At 33.2% G+C, this 20,773-nt stretch overlaps 1 protein-coding gene across 1 annotated transcript; it reads right to left on the bottom strand.

The window, feature by feature from the left end:
- Positions 1-784: 784 nt before the first annotated feature.
- On the bottom strand, positions 785-20,763 carry LOC100367847 (lateral signaling target protein 2 homolog). Its single transcript, XM_085504436.1, has 12 exons — positions 20,614-20,763; positions 12,520-12,673; positions 12,083-12,207; positions 11,456-11,605; positions 10,658-10,800; positions 10,236-10,325; positions 7,680-7,781; positions 5,286-6,770; positions 3,941-4,101; positions 2,994-3,221; positions 2,601-2,704; positions 785-1,818 (listed from the first exon to the last, which is right to left on the bottom strand). Exons 1-12 carry the CDS (start codon positions 20,647-20,649, stop codon positions 1,702-1,704), a joined length of 2,895 nt encoding a protein of 964 aa, XP_085360562.1. The 5' UTR covers positions 20,650-20,763; the 3' UTR covers positions 785-1,701.
- Positions 20,764-20,773: the final 10 nt, after the last annotated feature.

The following is a 20,773-nucleotide window of genomic DNA, read 5'->3' as shown; positions in this document are numbered from 1 at the left end:
AGGAACATGTGCTGATAACATTTGTTACTCTTGACAAAGTAGTTTATTGCAAATAAATTTTCAATTACAAGTAGTTTTTTACCTTAAAAATACATTATATACGTACAATGTCTGAAAGAGGGCAGGGAGCTGCTGGATGGAATTGACACGTTATCTAGTTTTTCCCATGATTACATACAAACTGTTACAGATGTCGCAAACATTGTAACTGCTCAGAATTCTGTACAAGTATGAGCAAAATATCTATAAACATGTACATTTGTTAAAATTGCAGTCTTTTTACTGAATTGTTCGAGTTACCAAATAACAAGCCCATATTTCACACTATTAATTAATTATTAATTAACTGAACTTAGAGTTACGGGCAACTTAAAATTTTTGTTTCGTTTAACGTACATTTCCCATAATAAAAATTTAATAAACATGGACGTTCAACAAAAACAGAAATGTATGTTGCCAGTAACCAAGTTTTGGCGTGGTTTTTAAAATACGAGTGTGGTGATTTTTGTAACTACAAATGTATGTTTGTAACCATCAATTTAGCATCTGGGCTCACTAACCATCAAACCTCTGACAATGGGAGATATCTGCACATGAAAGGCAAGGGAAATATTAACCTGACTGCATTTACGATTTTTATTACCGGTAGGCAGGGAAGGTTTGATTTCAATGTAATGCAGCAAGATCCAAGATGGATCTGATGATTAGATTACCACACAAAGTTTGTCTAAACTTAGGACCATATCACTGTACAATGACAGATATACAACTATGAATACGACTCTTGCACAGATCAGCCAATTTGCAACTTTTATTTTCCAGAACTTTCCGCTTACATATTTGTAATACATTTGAATTGTATAAAAAATGATAATAAGTTTTTTTAAGTATTAAGAAATAAAATCCAATTAAAAATGTCAAAAAAAAATTATACAATAAACTTGAGTAATAAAAAATATCAAGGTGTTGGTTACAGCATGGAATAAAATAAAAATATAGCAAGTACAAAGCCAGACATTAACTTTACAAACTGATAAATGAGCAGAATACGTCACATCAAAATATACATACCGCCAAGTTAAGTATGCATTGAAATTAAACAAATTAGGAAAAAATCATTAATAATTAAAATTCATCTACATTTTGATGCTAATGATGAATTCATTGCTTCAAATTTTACTGTTTACACATTATTATCGGTTATAAGAATGAATTTAGTCTCAAATCTGTGTGGTCATTTGGGGTCTTTCATGCATGCTGTTCAAAAAACAAGATAACGATTAGCTATTGACCATAATTATGATTTGAAATACCATCAAAGCAGTATAAATGCTTTGGTTTTGGTACAGCCAGCCATTACATGTAATAGGTGATGTATTGAATACATTTGCATGGCTAATAAGATAAATTGGTCATCATAACTAGGTGGCTATTGTAAAGGTTTTTGAGACGTCAGAATAAACAAAGATTCTAGACTATTTTCAATTCAATTATTTTAACATTATTTTGAAAGCTAGTTTAACCACTATCAATGCTGCCCTCAACAAGTTCAGCCCATTTTGTCAATTTCTTTTATATATTTACATAGAGGGCGCACTTTCAGAGCTTGTGAAGATAAAATTACCCAAGATCATTCAAACGCAGAGTAATGCCTTCAGTAAATTGTTGTATAGATCAAGTTCACCACTGGAGACTTGCATGCTACCTCAGGAAGGGTGTAACACAAAACATGTAGCATTTTGTACACACACGAACTGGTTTGATGACACCATATCGCGGCAGCGGTACCGAGTTAGTTGAACATCGTCCACAGAAGATCTGAAAATGCAAGAACACATAATTCATGAATTTTGTTTAAATATTACAAACAAAAGACACCCTGATGTAATGTTATTCACACAAAATGGTAGTGTCTGACACATGCAGATTTAAATATGCCGTAAATATATTGTATGTACATGTGAAAGAGACTAAAAATCACAGTTCCGGTGAACAAATATGAACAAGCCATGCATGGCACAGTCCCCGTCAGTTATCAAATTTAAGATGTATAGTTTTGTTTATAGTAATATAGTTTGAACATAAACATGTCAGAGATATGGATCCAGAAGCTGATGCTTGATTATGATGATTTTTTAACATTAAAATTATTGACATTCAGTCATCTTGTATCAGATCGTCAAACAAGTACTTGCCCTTATTGAGAGATATTGCTCTGAAACAGTATTAATTAAAACAAAATGGCCACCAGTCAGCCATTTTGAATCGAATCGTCGAACCAATAAATCAGTATATCAAGAACATGATGTATAATGAATTTATAAAATTTGAACATAATCAGTCAAATCATGTCAGAGATATGGCTCTAGAACAGCATTCATTAAAACAAAATGGCCACCAGACATCCATTTTGAATTCAATCAGAAAAACAAAATGATGTGCATCAGGGACCCATAATGTCTAATGTATGTACCAAGTTTAAACAAAATCCATCTGTAAATAGCCAAGATCCAGTTCCAGAATGCCAGAAATGATTGATTTTGATGATTTTTCAGCACAAAAGATTAATTTTTGTTATCTACAGTGGTTAACATACTCACCTTTCCACAGTTTCTACAATGATGTTTTCTACGTATAACCGTAAAAGGAACTTTACAAGAAGTACAATATGTGCAATTCTCATCAGGAACCCATGCTGGAGGCTCTAATATCAAAAAAAACATAGTGAAACTATTGTTAGCCTGATTGTCTTCAATTTAACAGAAATGTGATACATAGTTTAGAATAGCAACATCTGGGGCATTCTTTGTGACCCAGTAAACCTTGTAATCCTATAATCCGGGATCAATTCATGCAGAGTTTCTCATGGTCCACCCCTTTGTTCATTTCATGTGCATTCATTATATTATCCATTCAACACCCCCAAGTTTCTCATGGTCCATCCCTTACTTTAATTATTATTCATGAGTGTTCATAATATTATCCATACACACCTTCATATTGTCCACTTGGATGCCTTGATCGTCTAGCTCGTCTTTGTCCATTATTTCCACTATGTGTCCTGCCAGTACCTTGATCAGCAATATTACCACTAGCTCCACCATTACAGAAAACGTCAGAATCTTCCATGTTATACGACTCAGAGGTACACACTTCAAATACTGATTTGAGAATATTCCGAAGATCAGCAGCAAAATTAGTCTGCAGTTGATCAGCAACACCTGTAAAGAAACAAGTTAAACGGTTGATCATAAGAAACTCTTGGTAAAGAGATTAATTATTTTTTTGTATTTAATTTATAAACTTTTATAGGAGTTTGCACTTAAATTAACAACACCTTACATACCTGGTTTGTACATTGCAAATTGCAGTTAATCTGCATATTGTGAAGTGGACTGAGAAACATTACTCAAAATATTTCCCCATTTCTTATTATGAGAAGTCAACCTATTCCGTCGGACAGCAATGAAGAACTCTGTCTCAAGGAAATATTTTACATATCTTTTGTATGCCATGAGCTCCGGCTTTTGGTTTTTATGTCTACACGAGTAAATATATCGTTTACTACCAGATTATCTTCAATCACTTACTGTGGAATACTTTATTTTCGCTGGAATTAATTTTCGCTGAAAGGGCTTTTTGGGTGTTTTGTATGGAATTTATTTTCACTGATTTTTGTTGAGTTTAATATGAAATATAGGAAAAAAAGTGTATTCGCTGGATTTTATTTTCACGGAATCATCCCTTCAGCGAAAATAGCGAAAGTAAATTCCAAGCGAAAATAAAGTATTCTACAGTAGTTTTGAGCTGAACTTTTACACAATGGAAATTGTTTGTATTTTTGTTTCTATAATATACTATTTTATGACAACTCTTTCGTTGAGAATAGAAGTACCTTTGCAGACAGGACCTTCATTTGAGAGTTATCTAATTGACTCACCTGATATGCAGACAAATAATCGATGTATGAGATCTCCAGCACTGCTAAAATGAGCTCTAGCCTGCTGCTTAGCTGCTAATTCTGCAGCTTGTATTGCCATGGTTATCTCGGATTCGTCTTGACATTCTGATGTGTAAGAACTAGTTTCCGTGCTGCTAGAACTGTGAATAAAACATTACTAGTTCAAAAACAATGCGGCATGAAATTTGTGATTTCATAACAATTTTATAAATTTGTCTTAACTGTTCCTAAAATTCTTTAAACAAGCAGCCTTTCGGCTGAGATAGCTCTGCTGTTAGCAATGCACATTGCAATTAAAGAACAGAAGATATCATTAGAAAATGAACAATATGTATAGTATCAAAACAACAGGACTTGCTGTTTTCAACAAGAATTCAAAAATATCACTTTTCACCAAAAATAATCGTCAAAATTAGATAATTGAAGATATCACCACCAAATTAACAAATCTGAAAGAGTTCTACATGTAGTACCTATATATGTAATATAAAAGCAATCAGACTTACGGTTTTCAACAAGAAGTCAAAAATATCACTTTTTACCAAAAATGACAAAAATATTCACCAAAATTAGAGAATTGAAGATATCATTACAAAATGAACAAATCTGAGAGTGTCCACATTTAGTACCTATATATCAAAGCAATTTGACTTGCGGTTTTTAAAAAGAAGTCGAAAATATCACTTTTTACCAACAAATGACAAAAATATTCACCAAAATTAGAGAATTAAAAATATCATTACAAAATGAACAAATCTGAGAGAGGTCCACATGTAGTACCTATATATGTAATATCAAAGCAATTGGACTTGCGGTTTTTAACAAGAAGTCAAAAATATCACTTTTTACCAAAAATGACAAAAATATTCACCAAAATTAGAGAATTGAAGATATCATTACAAAATGAACAAATCTGAGAGAGGTCTACCCAAGGTACATATACACCAAGTATCAAAGCATTCAGGCTTGTAGTTTTCAAAAAGAAGTTGAAAAAGTAAAACATTAACAGGGACGACGACGGAGACAGACAATCACTCATATGATAAGCTTCGCTCGACAAAGTCAACAGCGGAGCTGCAAAAAGCTTTGGCATGCATACTTTTAGCCATTGATCACAATGACCTGACACCTGAATATTTAATACGATAAGTCGCAGTTATTTACCGCCTGCACAAAATCAACCTATGAGTATGTATGACTCAAATAATATGAAAGGCAAGGAAAAAACACCATTTTGTGAGATATTAAATCAAAACTCCCCTGCTTTTATATTGTCCCTACCCTCCCTGGTAGAAAACACCAGTAAATACACGTATTAACATACCTTTCATCTGATTCCCAATCGTATCCATTCTCCACATTGCATCTTTCAGTACTGTGATCAAAAGTACCCATAAATGAACCTTCCTGTGTGAAAATAGATTCCTCTATCATCCTACCATCATAGTAGCACCCACTATTACCAGAATGTGACCTATGACGAACTCTCTCGCCTCCGCCCACAATGCAATCGGCTGTATTCACCTCTGTCCCAGCCTGGCTTACTTCAACAGTATTCATACTCTTGCCAACAATGGGAAAACCTGGCCCCAGATGAACTTTATTATCAGCACACTCTTCGATCATCAGCTTGTCCACATTAATATTCTCATCTTTCTCATCTATCAGGGGCGAGTCTGGTGAACTCAAGTCTGAATCATGCCCCTTCAGAGGAAAGTATTCATAATGTTCTGAGGTTTCAGCCACTGCAATATCAGAACCTGAAGCTTTGAAAAGGACGGTGTCAGATTTTTTTATCATTCCATCCACTGAATAACTGTCAGAAATTTCTTGTTGATTTGTCTCAGTTTTCATGGCAACTTCCTGATATTCCGTTGGCTCTGTATTGTAAATACCATGTGCAACAAATTCTTCACTTTCAGTTTCCATGACAACATTACTTGCTTCCTCATCACAAGCTCTAGCACTTTGTTGAAAATCATCTACAAACCCACCCATGGATGCACACTGCATAGCATTATGTAACATATCATCCAAAATGCAATTACACATTGCGAGTATTTTGTGTGACGAAGTATCAGCAGTGACATCATCAATGTTTGCGGCAGCACCCAAGTCATCAACCTCAAAAGTTACCTGAGAAGTTTCAGTTGAATTGTCTAAAACTGACACCTCAGATTGATCGTCATTACCTATTTTACCCTCAACTGAACCAACAATGACATCATCCTCAGTAGCTACCTCAGTTTGTTTGCAAATTATAGACTGTTCACTATGAGTGTCTGGTCTAATTGTAATCGTAGCAAATTCTTGTTTAAAATCCACAGATATCGAAAAGTCTGCTGGAAGCCCTGGTCTCTGTACATCCTGTCTCTCTGTAGGAGTTCCTTGTTTATTGCTACGAGTGGGCACACAAGTTTCTGCAATTCTATATTCACCATCATCTACATTCCTATTTGTTGATTGATCAGTTTGAAATGAGCTGCCTGCAGCTGATTGGTTCATATCTCTTGAACTGTGACCTAATTGGTCAATTTGAACTATACTTGCTGGTGATTGGTTCAGTTTGACAGTGCTTGTAGAAGAGTTTGATTGATTACTTAGACTGCTACCGGACGTTGACGAAATGTCGCTATCACGATGTCTCTTATTATGTGACTGATCAATTGGCACACCTTCCTGTGATTGCAACGATACTTCATTTGAATTGTTAATGTCTTTTTCCAAATAATTCCAAGGTTCCTCGGAACTAGACAGAGATTTTTCAAGTAAATGCAATTCATATAGATTGAGTGTATGTAGTAACTCTCTGAAAATAAAATTACAATGATCAGTTCAAAAAGAGTCATACATGGAGATGTGTAGGAGAATGGGAGTATGCTCATCTGTAATATCACATAGAAATTCAAAATTTAACCCAAATAGTTGCACTATATAAAGACTGGCCGTTATTAAAGGTAGTTTAATAACATTAAAATAATATAGTCAGAAATCTTTGATGCATGTTGTGAGAGGTTCATATGGCATAAACATTCCATCATATCTCATTATTTTGTTGGGTGACCTATGCTATAAAAAGTTAGACACATGTATGTAGTGTTATGAGGGTTACATATTGCTGTCTTGAAAACAGAGAATATTTTGAAAATTGGTATAAGTTATCCATAGAATGTGGATTCCTATGAAAAATATTCCAAAATGGCTGCTTTCTGGCTTATTTTGTACATGTTTTTTTTTTTTAAATCATAATGCAACAATTTGTGAATGATTTACCGTGACCGATGTTTTAATGGCATCAAACAACCTTAATCTATCCCCAAATCCTCACCCTCCTCCTGAATCCTTATATAATCCTAAAATACTTCACTCATATCTTGTGAAATGAACTGATATTGTGATGGCCAGACTTAGCCTTGAACTTCACAGGATATTTACATAATGAGGTAGTTTATGACAACCAATTTTCAAAAGTGTCACTGTAACTCCCCGTTTCACGAGAGGCAAATTTTCAGATATTTCGCGAGACAGTGAAAATTATGAAATTTTGTAACGATGAAAAATTCTTTTGTCTTCATGAATATCATAAAACCACCAAATCACAGAAATTCCAGGAGCAAAAATGAAGCATTTTACGATTATATGAAAAGCCATCATGAATAATTAATCAGACTTGTGACATTATTTTTGAATTACTACAGGAATATGTAAATGAGATTACCTTATTTTGTAAAGTAAGCTGTGGAATGGTCTGAACATTTCTGACATATCACATGGTTCACAGTCACAGTTTAAAGGTCCTTCTGGATATATCAACAGACCACTGAAAAACACAAATACCATGGCTATGTTAACAAGTTTTGGGCATGAAACCGTCACTGTTGTGAAATGGTATGAAATGGAAAAAATTTGAATTTACTAAGCCTGGGCAGGTACATCAATGTCTGAGCTAAAATGGTTAAAATCTGCTTTGTCAATGGTTATTGTAAAGAATATTGTGACTGTAACTCAAACGTGGGTCATTTCATGAGATATAGGAATGTTTTGTGACTCAGTCCCAAACATACAATAGCAAGCCTGGGTATAGTAAACATTAAAGACAATGTAAACACCTACCATACAATAGCAAGCCTGGGTTATAGTAAACATTAAAAACAATGTAAACACCTACCATACAATAGCAATCTAGGGTATAGTAAACATTAAAGACAATGTAAACACCTACCATACAATAGCAATCCTGGGTATAGTAAACATTAAAGACAATGTAAACATCTACCATACAATAGCAATCCTGGGTATAGTAAACATTAAAGACAATGTAAACACCTACCATACAATAGCAATCTAGGGTATAGTAAACATTAAAGACAATGTAAACACCTACCATACAATAGCAATCCAGGGTATAGTAAACATTAAAGACAATGTAAACACCTACCATACAATAGCAATCCAGGGTATAGTAAACATTAAAAACAATGTAAACACCTACCATACAATAGCAATCTAGGGTATAGTAAACATTAAAGACAATGTAAACACCTACCATACAATAGCAATCCAGGGTATGGTAAACATTAAAGACAATGTGAACACCTACCATACAATAGCAATCCTGGGTATAGTAAACATTAAAGACAATGTAAACACCTACCATACAATAGCAATCTAGGGTATAGTAAACATTAAAGACAATGTGAACACCTACCATACAATAGCAATCCAGGGTATGGTAAACATTAAAGACAATGTGAACACCTACCATACAATAGCAATCCTGGGTATAGTAAACATTAAAGACAATGTAAACACCTACCATACAATAGCAATCTAGGGTATAGTAAACATTAAAGACAATGTGAACACCTACCATACAATAGCAAGCCTGGGTATGGTAAACATTAAAGACAATGTGAACACCTACCATACAATAGCAATCCAGGGTATGGTAAACATTAAAGACAATGTGAACACCTACCATACAATAGCAATCCTGGGTATAGTAAACATTAAAGACAATGTAAACACCTACCATACAATAGCAATCCAGGGTATGGTAAACATTAAAGACAATGTGAACACCTACCATACAATAGCAATCCTGGGTATAGTAAACATTAAAGACAATGTAAACACCTACCATACAATAGCAATCTAGGGTATAGTAAACATTAAAGACAATGTGAACACCTACCATACAATAGCAATCCAGGGTATGGTAAACATTAAAGACAATGTGAACACCTACCATACAATAGCAATCCTGGGTATAGTAAACATTAAAGACAATGTAAACACCTACCATACAATAGCAATCTAGGGTATAGTAAACATTAAAGACAATGTAAACACCTACCATACAATAGCAATCCAGGGTATAGTAAACATTAAAGACAATGTAAACACCTACCATACAATAGCAATCCTGGGTATAGTAAACATTAAAGACAATGTAAACACCTACCATACAATAGCAATCCTGGGTATAGTAAACATTAAAGACAATGTAAACACCTACCATACAATAGCAATCTAGGGTATAGTAAACATTAAAGACAATGTAAACACCTACCATACAATAGCAATCCAGGGTATGGTAAACATTAAAGACAATGTGAACACCTACCATACAATAGCAATCTAGGGTATGGTAAACATTAAAGACAATGTAAACACCTGCCATACAATAGCAATCTAGGGTATAGTAAACATTAAAGACAATGTAAACACCTACCATACAATAGCAAGCCTGGGTATGGTAAACATTAAAGACAATGTGAACACCTACCATACAATAGCAATCCAGGGTATAGTAAACATTAAAGACAATGTAAACACCTACCATACAATAGCAATCTAGGGTATAGTAAACATTAAAGACAATGTGAACACCTACCATACAATAGCAATCCAGGGTATAGTAAACATTAAAGACAATGTGAACACCTACCATACAATAGCAATCTAGGGTATAGTAAACATTAAAGACAATGTGAACACCTACCATACAATAGCAATCTAGGGTATAGTAAACATTAAAGACAATGTAAACATCTACCATACAATAGCAAGCCTGGGTATAGTAAACAATAAAGACAATGTAAACACCTACCATACAATAGCAATCCAGGGTATAGTAAACATTAAAGACAATGTAAACACCTACCGTACAACAGCAATCCTGGGTATAGTAAACATTAAAGACAATGTGAACACCTACCATACAATAGCAATCCAGGGTATAGTAAACATTAAAGACAATGTAAACACCTACCATACAATAGCAAGCCTGGGTATAGTAAACATCAAAGCTGGTTCACATGCATCTAACTGTTCTTGGGTGAGTAAATGAGAATTTAAAGCTCTGTAAAGAAAATAAAACAAGTATCAAGATGGCTCAGACTGAAAGCTTTGTATTTGCTGATGTCAAATTAAGAGAAACAGCTCTTTGTCATAACTGCTGCTACCTAAATTCTGGTTGCTATGTATCAACTAATGTTTAGGTGAACGTCTCAAGTGAACATGCAATGTTATTACAACAGTGAATAACAAAGACATCGTCACACCCGCTATTAAAACCTTACAATTTTTTCGGCAGAGATTATTCCATTTTTGATTTATAACTTTCACTGAATTTCATCTTAACAAATACCCTAACATTATCCCTAAAAATCATAAAAAATCATCACAATTTACCTTTCTATAGTTTCACAGAATAAAACAACCACTTCTTGTTGAGTTTCATAATCTCTTGCTGTTTTTACTGGCACCATTGCACTGACATAGCTATATTCAAAATCAGCAAAAATCTGGTCAAATTTTATCAACACATCTTTAATCTGAAATGAGACAAAAAATTATTTATAAATAATTACTGGTAATAATGCATCAGTAAATGATGCACTATGATTTACCACATTACCACAATAATGAATTCCTGCATCACCATAGTGTACAAGCCATAGACAAGTGATACTAACTTGAGTAGCATCTTGAATAGGACAGCAGTAAAAATCAACTTGCGTCTTTGTAACATAAAAAATACATTGCCTCTGTACCAAGTTTGAATAAATTTAGTAACTGCATTCTCAAGTTATGAGCAAAAATGATCAAAAACAAGTATGATAAAACCATTTAATTTCACTATTTTGATGTTTTGAACAATTTCACTGCATCTTAATTTGGCGGAGAAACAAAAAAAAAATCCATTGTTATTTTACATTTTCAAGTAAATTTAGTGAATTTTATAAACAAAATTAAAAACTTATGAATAATTATAGCATTTACTGTATTTCTGACATACAAAATGGCTGTTAGAAAAGTAATGGATGTGCCTGACTAAACCATCTGGTGTTAGCAATACTCCAAGTTTAAAAGAATTGGTAATTGCTCAGACATAATTCTCTACGCATATAAAACATAAATGTTTGGGCCATTTTTGGATCAAATATTGCCGCCAACTTTGGGGCTATTCTCCTGGCGATCAACTCTCACCTTATCTGTGTAAACATTTAAATTTCTTAAACACTGATCTCTAAGAGTTGTCCTCAAGACATCTAAACTTTTAATAACATCCTTAGCAAGCGGTCGTAGAGTGGCACTTTCTTCCTCCCGATTCATGATTGTAGAACCAGCAGCTAGACACTGAAAAAAGAAAAATTAACCATGCTATCATTGCAAGTGGTAACAATATGGATAAGCCTTAAGTATCTCATTTTTAATTTTTAAATCTGCTATCTTGATAATGAACTGGAATCATTGAGTAAATTGTCCCATTAATATAGGCATTATAGACTGCTTGAAATGAACTAAAGCATCTTTTTGGAAAACAATATAATAGAATAAATACGGTAATTTGCACAATCGTGAATCAAATTAAACTTGAAGTACAACTCCAATAGAATAAATCAAATATTGCATTTACAGACACTCAAATCAAAAATGAGTTTGTCACCCACCCCCCCAAAAAAAAAAAAAAATGTGCGCACTCTAAACAAATCATCTGTTGTTGCAGTTTTTTCAATTCATTTTGGCAATCCTTCGACAGATTATACCAACAAGACACCAACAAGTCCTTTGCTCACTCTACAACATTACATGAATTCCTATAATGCACTTTACCTCAGCACCAAACCAGAGCTGCCCTGCCAGTGTATCTTGAAGTACATCATCAGGAAACTTAACTCTAAAGTCTCTATTGGCTGTGTGCATTGGAATCGCTATAGCCATTATTTGTGTTATTATTCCTACAAATAAACAAACAGTACACACAGAATGTATCAAGCATATCAAAAACCCTCAAATGCTTTACTAGACATAAAGTCTAAACACGATGTGATCACATCAGCCACTTTTACACGTTGGTCAACATTTCCACTGTATTGTGTTCATGTATACTTGTAAATGATGATTTTGTCATATTCGTGATGACAAAATTTCATTAAAGAAATGTTTTTATTGCCAGTGCCACACCATTGATTGTTCATTCATTTTTACATATGCAGGTTGCTACACTTAATATTTTACAGATGATATCAGCCCACAAGTAGTATCTTTACCTAGTACTTTATCTTGACAACTTCTGAGTTGATTGACAAGTGATGTACATCTTTCTGGGTCCTTTCTCCCATCAAAGCTATCTAGCTCCAAGGCAACCACATTCAAATCTTCATCAGCATAGTAAAATTGGGCTAATAAGTGAGTGTCAGTTTTCTGAAATAAAGAGAAAACTTGCATATATAGAAAAGATCTACATGTACATCTGTTGGGTTGGACCAAAGACACTAGAGAAGAGGGACGAGCAACTCGGTCTTTCCTTTGATGTAGCGTCTGTTGGGATCTGTTTCAATCAATCTTTAATCCAATTAGATTAAATCATGTCTTATCTCAGATTGTTTATTTGCACTTCAACGAAATCTCTCGATTTGCGTTAAAAAGAGTAATTTGAGAATAAGCAAATTAGACCTCTTTTCCCGCAAACTGTGTGGTACAGCTTGTTAACAAGTTGGCTTCTTTGCATGTTATTGAATGTCCAGGAAGTTACAACAATGAAATTGAAGATGTTTTCAAACATATTTCAGATGATGATTGGACAAGTGAAGACGGGGATGACAGTGATTTTGATTTGGGAGAAACTAGTTCAAATAACACGAAGGCAAAAAAGGTGGGTAGTTGCAACCTCAAACTATGAGAAACTTAGAATCATTATTTTTGCTCATTCTATTTTAAATAAAAAACACGACATCGGTGAAATTTATGAATAAAAATAACAGAAACATTAATTGAAAGAAAAATTTTTGTCCCACTCCCAAGAAAAAAATTGACAAAGTCAATTGATGGAATGTTATCTTGAAACAAACTAATTGTTTACGCTTTCCAATTTGACAAAGAAATTAAGAATCACACTTTTTGCAAGTAGAATGTTAAATAAAAAAACATGATATCAGCAAATTTTATGAACTATACTATATAATTAAACGTTCGTTAAAAAGAAAATTTGCCTGAAAAAAAGAACCACAAAAACATGGACAAAGTCAATCGATGGTCTGCCATCTTGAAACCAGTTCATTGTTTACACTTTTCAAATTTTGCAAATAGAATGTTAAATAAAAATATGATATCAGTAAATTTTATGAACTATGCTAACAAAAAAGTTTAATTAAACATTCATTAAAAGAAATATTTGGCTGAAAAAGGAACCCACAAAAAACATGGACAAGGTTGATTTCTGTCTTGGCCACTCATTCATTCACGGTGTAGAAAGAGAAATTGATCATGTGACAAGGCAGGATGTCAAACATCTATTTGTATAGCGGCCCCTTCCCCCAAGAGATATTGCATGGAACTTCCATTACTTTTCTTTCATGTTTGTCGCAACTGCATGTAAGACACTGTCAACATTTATAACTTCAGTGGTTTAAAATTTTAAGCCAAACCCAGGACTAGTACAAGTCACCAGCCAAGGTTAGTTTATTTGGTCATCGCCTCACCACTACATCTTGGCAGATTCTATACAGCTTATTTAAAAGTTTATTTAGAGCCACCTCATTTTCTTCATTGCATTGTCCAATCAAATAACTCGTTATATCTGTATCACACACTAAATAGATTCATCTACAGTAGAAGATGGCTTCCCAGCCAGAGATTAAGTCCTGACAATCCTGAAGTGATCAATGATCAGTTTATTCTCAAAATTGTTTTCCCCATTTTTCACTATACCTTACACCAAAGCCATACAGTTGTGAGTGAAGATTTCAGAAATTAAACAAGACTGTTCATTTGATTACTAAGCAATCTGAAAAATGCAAAAGGAAATCAACTTGCTCATTACCATGGAAACTGAAATTATGCACATACATATGTATGACGACCAATGCATTTTTTAGCTTAGAAACATCAAATTTATTTTTAAAAGCTTTGAGGGAAATCAGTCATCAATTTTAAGAATAGTGAAAACAGCTTGTCAATATCATATTTTTTATATGAAAGTCAAAAAAAAACACGACTGACTATATCCTGTTAAGGTGTCCTTGTTATAAAAAAAACAGCATTCATTATTAATATGTACATGTATAACGCTCCTTGGAGAATTTTCCTTTCAAATCTCCATGGAGACCAGTGTCTAATATTATTCTAAGTTAATTGTGTAGTTACACATCAGTCACAACCTATGGTTGGAATGATCTGGTATGACAAGTATACAAATGACACTATAATTGCACAGACATCAGATGAAAGTGCAAAAAACAAATATATTCTGATGAACCACTCAGCAAATATATTTATATATTAGAGCGGGAATGATTTTGACAGATGTTTTTGCTTTCATAGAAACAAATTAAGAACTTCAATTGTGCATCCTCAGAAAGTGTCTTAAAACAATGAGACACTAATCAACTACTAGTAATGTATTACTTGTATGCTACTTCTACATTCATGACCGACATGATGTGTGTAATTATAACAATTAAGAGACAATAGTCCTGGTCGGCAACAACTCTGTAGAGGGTGTAGAGTGCTGGTCAGGACCAACCACCGTGGTGAGATGTATGCTCAACCCGAAAAGAGCACCAAATGTACAAAGCACAACAAAACAAGTCAGCCATTTTGGATCACAATGCTCATCCTAAAAGCACCACTAGAATTTGTATATGTACAAAGCATCAATAACAAACCAGTCAGACATCTTGGATCATAATGTGCATCCTCATAAGAGCATGACTATGAGTTGTATATGAAACATAGCATCAACCACAAAACCAAGCAGCCATCTTGGATCACAATGCTCATCCTAAAAGCACCACTAGAATTTGTATATGAAACAAAGCATCAACAAAACAGTCAGCCATCTTGGATCCTAGTTGCTCACACAGATAAATACAAAGAAACTACTGACTGAGGCAACCATATGTATACATATTTTCCCCTCAGGATTGCTAATCTGCTCCTATGCACATTCTGGCATTGTTTCTCCCTCCCTCAGGCAGTTCAAATTGTAATGACAACAAGTGGCCCTTGATCATTAAACATGAAATAGTATAATCTTTCTAAAATAACAATTCATTAATTAGTAAACAACAGTAAATCATAATTGATTAAATACTATGTTTTTAACAATAATTGTAACTATTAATGTTTTTTACTATTTAGATTTTTAGATTTCAATAAAACATTTTCTGTGTCATTAGTGTCAATTTGTAACAGTCGTCACCAAAATTTGGACATTGAAAGCCTAACACACACATGTATATGCTAAATACCAACACTGTAGAAATTGATGGTCAATAGGTTGTGTCCATTCCCAATTTCTCGATTTTATGCCTACATTCAATGATGGGATGAAAAACTCATAACTAATACTTTCAGTTACATTATAAATGACTTTTAATGCCAGAAACCTGTTACCCAAAGAAATGCTACCTTATGTTATATAATATTGAAAAATCCAATCTTAGATCCAGGTTAATCTGAGTTAGTCATGTTAAAACAATATTATTTTTATGTAATTTAGATGATGTTTGGGAATCACAAACTGTCAATAACGTAAATGTATTTTTGCGCATTTTTAAGAAAAAAATTAAACAAGTTCTATATTCTGATTGGTTCAGCCAGGTATGTACTTTAGAGAAACTGACATTTTATAGGGAATTTAAATTTTCTTTGGAACCTGAAAAGTATTTATTTTGTGTGAAAGTGCATTCTCATGTTCAAATGTTAGCTCGACTCCGCTGTTCATGCCACTATCTTCGTATTGAGACAGATAGAAAAAATAATGTAGATAGGAGTGAACGCATTTGCTTGCTTTGTAACAGTAACAACATTGAAAATGAATACCAGTTTTTACTTATTTGTTCCTTTTTTGTTAATTTAAGAATAAAATATGTTCTTGCTAACTTTGTTAATCCCCCAACAGTCAGTAAATATTACAAATTAATGGGTACAAAAAATACAGATCTTCTTCAAAGACTGGGAGTTTTTACTTTTCACGCAATGAAATTGCGAAAAGAGCTACAAGTATTGTCAATTGTTTAACAATTGTAATTTTATTTTCAAATATAAATAATGTATGTAGATATTATGGGCCGATGGCCTTCTATTATAAATAAAAACCATATATATTTAATTAACAAGTAAAATGAATGCATAACAGAACCTACGTGACAAGTTCTTACTGCTGTAATATATCACTGTCAAATCTATGACCTAGATCTGTGAAAGCTGGCTGTGAAATTAAATTTAAATGTCTGGTTTTAATCCACATGTTGATCTATTCTGACATACATGTAGGAACACTTACATGTACCCATACATGTTTTACTAAATAAATTGACTGAATATTAAAATTCCTGGAAATAAAATTGACTTCATAGGTTTTCCCCAGTAATATACAAAATTGATTGAGACAAAAAAGTGAAAGTTGTTTCCAGTGAGTATGCATAGCATTACTGAACATTTATACCAGACATATAAATCTAATTAATTAATTAATTCATAGGTTTTCCCTAGTAATATACAAAATTGATTGAGACAAAAAAGTGAAAGTTATTTCCAGTGAATTTGTTTTCTAAAATCGAAATTTATTTTGTATTTTGATTATTAAGTCATTAAACTTTTTTTTATGTTTTTCAAAAATCCTGACAACAAATCTTTGGGAAAAAGGACAATTTTACATTTGTAACCGACACAGGCAATGACCAGAAACAAACAAACAAATCCTGGGAATTCAGTATTAAATAGTTGAACTATTCAGTGTAAACAACTAATTTTTTTTAACACATTCTGAGTGCACAGAATTGGACACATAAAACATAGCATGACAATTGTGATATATTACAAAATGTAATACAAATGCACTGAATAAATATCTTGAATATTTAAATGGCCTAACATGTTGCCCATGACTCCGTGTAAAGTGACATGTATATACATGTTCCAGGGCTGCAGGGCACTATATTTTGTACTGTTCAGCATAAATGCCCACAGACATGACACTTTAATAGGTGCTCATACATCGGATTAGTATCGCATACAGGCACTGATCTTGTATATTTATGATAATTATGTATTCATAACAGTGTGGCTGCTATATTGAATTCAGCAATAATTCTATGCTCAGACACAATTGACTCGCCAACCAATAAGGCGCTGTAGAAATTCAATATATATATATATATATATATATATATATACACACACACACACAATGTATACATATCTTTAATACATGTGTACAGGGTTTGCGCTAGTGTCTCGGCAAGACGAGTACCACTTACAAAATTTTAAGAAATAGAAATTTTATCCTGGATAACTTTATTAGAGATTGGACCCCAGCTTGCCTGAAAAACTGGGTCCCACTTCAATAATTGGAGTCAGGGAAACAAAACATGGGGTAAACTCAATCCCTGCAATGTATATATGTATATATTAGATTTAGTATTGATAATGTATAAATGGATTTACAAAGAAATATTTATAATTTTGTCATTTCATTATGTGACATACACTCATTATGTGTTTACACAAAAATTTTAACTTTAACTATAACCTCATTAAAGCGTTGATTTCGAAATGGGTCCCATGCAAGTTGTAAAATGCATCTTAAAAAAAACATGGTTTGTATACACTAACTGATTCAACTCACAATCAGACAGTTGAATTCAGATATAAATTATTGACATTTATAGGAAAACAGACAAACCTAAATACCGACAATAAAAAAATAAGTCAAAATCTGTCACATGAAAAAGAAAATTGCGATTAGGATAATCAACTCATTCAGCTTTACATTGCAAAGTAATGGCCCCAGGGAAAAGCAATTCAATTATGTGCTCTGTTTAGTATATATTACCTTTGCTCGTCCAATTGTATAGGAAGTGACCATAGAGTGTGAATATAATATTCTTACATATCACTTTGAACACTTTCCTGAGTGGAAAAAATGAGCAGAAACAGCAACACAGTAGTTCAGGGTTACAAATGAACAGTAGTTCAAAGCTACTATTTTTTGTCCTGAGGCTAGTTTTCCAAAATTAGTAATCCAAATGGACTACTAGAAATTTATGAAAAAAATATTGTTTTCAAAATTGATATTCCAATTTATAACATGGGTTGCTACATAAAAAGAATAATGAAATATTTTTATTGTATTTGCTCTATTACTAGCACATGCTCTCACAGAGATGACAGAGGTATACAATATGTGGGCAAAATAAAACACATTTAAATAATTCAGTACCGGTATGCGATAAACACAATATTTGGTTTATGTGCATTTCAAGCACCAACATTGACTGATAATACTCTGGCACGAAAACATCTTCATAATGGTAGCCAAACATGACTTCCAAGAAAATATTTAATCTCAATTATCAATTAAACTATATACATTTTTCATCATTCAAGCCTATTTTCCGTGATCAAATAAATGCAAGGTAATCTCTTCTCATTTATTTGTTCAGTTTTGAATAAACTTCAATCTGTAATTAAACTTTATACTGAAAATTTTAGATGCACTATATATACATCAGAGATGTATGCAGAGTAATATTCATATTTACTTCAATTATCAAAGGTATTATACCGCACACCAATCATTTTGGATGTCAAGAGGTTAATATTGATGTTAAATTTCATGTTTTGATGTACAGCATAGTGTATCCAACAGATATACAAATAAACTAATTTTAAATGATATATAATTTTGGTTTCACAGGGGGAATAAAAAAGAATATTTTTTATTCTGATCTCTCACTCTCACTCAAACATTTAAAAATAATAATAAATCTGAATAAAAAGCTAATCTAGTGATAGGGAAATCCGAGGCCCTATTCATTTTACTTATTTTTTTTTTCTTTCTTTTTCATTGAATTACATTCTAATCAATTAATAACCTGCATTCGATACAGTGAAGATACAAAAGTTTGTACACATGTCTAAATTGAATTTGTATGTCCTGACCATTATGCCTGTCCACATACCAGTACACATACATGTACATACACACAACTCTCCTGATCCAGATATGCAGCACAAGTCACAGGAAATACCTGGGGATTGATGACCTCCAGTGAACTTTTGCACATTGTAAAACACTTTTGAATAAATTCACGTCTATTTACAGTAAATTAAAATATTTTAATTGCAACACCACTTGTATTTACTAACTCTTTGCACTCTCTGTGAAATAAATAAATATTTATTGTACCTGCATACTTGGTGATGTTATGTGTTTTGAGGGAGACGGTGAATAGTCATTTGAAATTGTGTCAATGAACTGTTCACATATACAAACAAAATCCATGCCCCAACACGTTTGGTTAGTTAACGTTTTACGAATATGTACTGTTATGTAAACTTAAGTACTATTATGTAAACATTTATTTGTCTTAAGAAGACAGATAAAAGTCTCTCATCATATAAGTGAAATGCATCATGGGAGTACTATAATGTACAGGGTTTCATCTTTTAAAATAATAATAGACCATTTTTCAATTTTTCGTTGATTAAATATTCATGTTCTGATTACCACACATACATGTATGAGAAAACATTACTACAGTATCGACTTCTCCTTTAACTGTAAACCGCTTTAACCATGCAAAAAGTTTGTTGTCAGTCAGAGAAAATCAGGATATTGTAGCAGTGAAGATTTTAGTACGGTCTTCAAGACAAATGCCGTCCTTACGTATACTTTCAAATTATGACATCGTGATCATAGGAGTAGCAGCAAAAATGTTTAATAATTAAACAATAAACATGCAGGCTGTCACGTTTGTAGTGGGAGGGGGAGTTTAGTTATAAACAATTCATACAGTACACCAGTGTAAAAAATAGAGTTTGTTCTGAGGTACATCCATGATCCTCCATAGTGTGTGTGCGTATACCGACATGAGGTCAAGAACACAAAATGTAAACAGTTCTGTATTGACATGCGTGGGTTTATAACTCTTTGAGAATAACTGTTTATTTTCGCCATACAATGTTTGTTGATGTCACGAGGAACTACTGCCAGTACTACAATTACCCCGGTGTGATGTCCTAATAGTTGATAAAAAAAACGTAAAACATTTTATAATCACAAGATCAGGAAGAAGACGTGGCCCAACCCATCAACAAACATACTCTGGCAGTTAGAACTGAATTAAATCACCTACCTTGGGTTTATAAAGCCATCTGCGCAGGGAATACATGATGACGGGGCGTTTAGGTAGGTTTTAGTGGTAGAACATCGTCAACGGACGGAAATAAATGTGTGAAAACGCGAAAGTTATCTTCACAGCCCTAGCATGTTGTCCCCATCTGAGTAAATTGACC

This window comes from Saccoglossus kowalevskii, chromosome 10, assembly GCF_978046115.1.
Source record: "Saccoglossus kowalevskii chromosome 10, keSacKowa6.1, whole genome shotgun sequence".
In the NCBI taxonomy this organism is placed as follows: domain Eukaryota; kingdom Metazoa; phylum Hemichordata; class Enteropneusta; family Harrimaniidae; genus Saccoglossus; species Saccoglossus kowalevskii.
This window is presented reverse-complemented; position numbering and strand designations above follow the sequence as displayed.